The sequence below is a fragment of the Teleopsis dalmanni genome, unplaced genomic scaffold, assembly GCF_002237135.1.
Source record: "Teleopsis dalmanni isolate 2A unplaced genomic scaffold, ASM223713v2 unscaffolded_contig_0524, whole genome shotgun sequence".
In the NCBI taxonomy this organism is placed as follows: Eukaryota; Metazoa; Arthropoda; class Insecta; order Diptera; family Diopsidae; genus Teleopsis; species Teleopsis dalmanni.
Window position 1 is genome coordinate 1 of NW_024031906.1, and position 3,516 is coordinate 3,516.

The 3,516-nt window shown below is 20.7% G+C and overlaps 1 protein-coding gene across 1 annotated transcript; it reads left to right on the forward strand.

Annotated features, from left to right (window-relative positions):
* Positions 1-2,163: 2,163 nt before the first annotated feature.
* Positions 2,164-3,300, forward strand: LOC119663520 (cytochrome b-like). The gene is given in 1 exon segment (XM_038073131.1): positions 2,164-3,300. A coding segment is annotated over 1 exon segment (1,137 nt).
* Positions 3,301-3,516: the final 216 nt, after the last annotated feature.

Here is a 3,516-nt window from a genome sequence, read left to right on the forward strand (position 1 = left end):
GTCTATAAGAATACAAATATAAAGTATATGCTGCTCTAAAAAAAGATAAAAATGATAAAGTAATCATTGAATACCAAGATCAACTTACAATTCTATTTATTAAAGAAATTTCCCCTAATAAATTTAATGTAGGAGGAGCAGCTATATTTCCAGATCTCAATAAAAATCATCACAAAGTTAAAGAAGGTATAAAATTTAATAACCCTTTATTAATTAATAATCTTCGTCTACCTAACCGCTCATATCTAATATTAGCTAAACAAAATAAACCTGAAGAACATAATCCATGACCAATTATTAATCTATACCCTCCACAAATTCCTCAATTTCTTAAATTCATAATTCCTGCTAAAACAATCCCTATATGAGCAACAGAAGAATAAGCAATTAATGATTTTATATCAACTTGACGTAAACAATTTAATCTAATTAAAATTCCTCCAATTAAAGAAATTCTAATGAAAAAATAATTAAATTTTAAACAAACAAATGAAATAAATGAAAATACCCGTAAAAGTCCATACCCTCCTAATTTCAATATAATTCCAGCTAAAATCATTGAACCAGAAATTGGGGCTTCAACATGAGCCTTAGGTAACCATAAATGAACCAAAAATATAGGCATTTTAACCAAAAAAGCTAAAATTATCGAAAAATATAATAACTCATAATTAAACATATAATTACTTAAAAAATAAAAATTTAAATTTCCTAATTTTTCATATAAATAAAAAATTCCAATTAATATAGGTAAAGATACAAATAAAGTATAAAACAATAACTAAATTCCAGCTTGTAATCGTTCAGGCTGATACCCTCACCCTAAAATTAATAATAAAGTTGGAATTAAACTTCCTTCAAAAAATAAATAAAAAGCAAAAATATTTATTCTAGAAAAAGTTAAAAATAAAAAAAATAATATAAAAATTACATTCACTAAAAATAAATTATTATAATTTTTAAATTTTTGAATTATTTCAGTTGCTATTAATATTAATGCACAAATTCAAAATCTTAATAAAATTAATCCATAAGAAATTATATCACACCCTAAAAAATAAGAAATACTTATAAAATAATTTATATAAATATTAAATAAATTAAAAATAAAACTAATAAAAAATAATATATTTTGAACCATTCAAAATATACTATTTAAAAAACAAATAGGAATTAAAAATGAAATAAAAAAAATAAATTTTAACATTATAAAATTCTAAATGATTGAAAATAATCATTTCCATGAGTACGAATTATAGAAACTAAAATAGAAATTCCTAAAGCTCCTTCACAAACTCTAAATGTTAAATATATTATTATAAAATAATTTCTATAATCTATTATATTTATATAACTATATAATAAAAAATAAATTATTAAAATAATAAATTCTAAACTTAATAACATAGATAATAAACGTTTTCGATTAAAAATAAAAGAAAAAATCCCTATCAATACTATTACACAACAAAATAATCAAAAATAAATTATCATTTTTTAGTTTTAATAGTTTAATAAAAACATTGGTCTTGTAAATCAAAAATAAGAATAATTTTTTTAGAACTCTCAAGAAAAAAGAAATAATTCTTTATCATAAATTCCCAAAATTTATATGTTAATTAAACTATTTCTTAAAATCATACATATATTAATTTTAACTATAATACTAATTTCAAGTATTACATTTTTATTCTTAAAACACCCATTATCTATTGGATTAATACTGTTAATTCAAACTATTTTAATTTCAATAATTTCAGGACTAATTTCAAAAACATTTTGATTTTCCTATATTTTATTCTTAATTTTTTTAGGACTACATTATTAGTTTTATTTATTTATGTAACAGCAATTGCTTCAAATGAAATATTTTCATTTTCAATTAAAATACTAATATGAACAATTTCATTAATCACAAGAATTTTATTTTTATGAATTATTTTTTACAATTATATTAATATAGATATATTTACAAATAATGAATCAATATTATTAATTAATTTAAAAATTATAATTAAAGAAAATTCATATATTTTAACTAAACTTTATAATTACCCTACAAATTTTATAACAATTTTTTTAATAAATTATCTTTTAATTACTTTAATTGCAATTGTAAAAATTACTAATATATTTTTTGGACCAATTCGATTTATAAAATAAATGAATAAACCAATATGAATTAAACACCCACTTTTCAAAATTATAAATAATTCTTTAATTGATTTACCAACTCCAATTAATATCTCTTCTTGATGAAATTTTGGATCTCTTTTAGGATTATGTTTAATCATTCAAATTTTAACTGGATTATTTTTAGCTATACATTACACAGCAGATATTAATATAGCTTTTAATAGAATTAGACACATTTGTCGAGATGTAAATTATGGATGACTATTACGAACTCTTCATGCTAATGGAGCTTTATTTTTTTTTATTTGTATTTATCTTCATATTGGACGAGGAATTTATTACAATTCTTATAAATATACACAAACCTGACTAGTTGAAGTAATTATTTTATTTTTAGTAATAGCAACAGCCTTTATAGGATATGTATTACCACGGGGACAAATATCTTTTTGAGGAGCAACTGTAATTACTAATTTATTATCTGCTATTCCTTATTTAGGTATTGATTTAGTACAATGAGTTTGAGGAGGATTTGCAGTTGATAATCCAACATTAACACGATTTTTTACTTTTCACTTCATTTTACCTTTTATTGTTTTAGCAATAACTATAATTCATCTTTTATTTCTTCATCAAACAGGATCAAATAACCCAATAGGACTAAATTCAAGTATTGATAAAATCCCATTTCATCCCTATTTCACTTTTAAAGATATTACCGGATTTATTATTCTAATTATAAGACTTATTCTATTAACTTTAATAAATCCCTATTTATTAGGAGACCCAGATAATTTTATTCCAGCTAATCCTTTAGTAACTCCTATTCACATTCAACCAGAATGATATTTTCTGTTTGCTTATGCAATTTTACGTTCAATTCCTAACAAATTAGGAGGAGTAATTGCATTAGTTACATCTATTGCTATTTTAATAATTATACCTTTTTATAATATAAGCAAATTTCAAGGATTACAATTTTATCCCATTAACCAATTTTTATTTTGAATTATACTATCCACTGTAATTTTATTAACTTGAATTGAAGCTCGATCAGTTAAAGAACCTTATGTTATAATTGGACAAATTCTAACATTTATTTATTTTTTATACTTTTTAATTAACCCTTTAATTAATAAATGATGAGATAACTTACTAAATTAAATGTAAGTTAATTAGCTTGAAATAAGCATATATTTTGAAAATATAAGATAGAATTAAAATTTTCTATTAACTTTACTAAAAATAATTCATATAAATAAATATATTTTTAACCCAACTATAAATAATAAAAAATTTAATGAATATGGTAAATAACACTTTCAAGATAAATATATTAACTTATCATATCTAAATCGAGGTAAAGTCCCCCGAACTCAA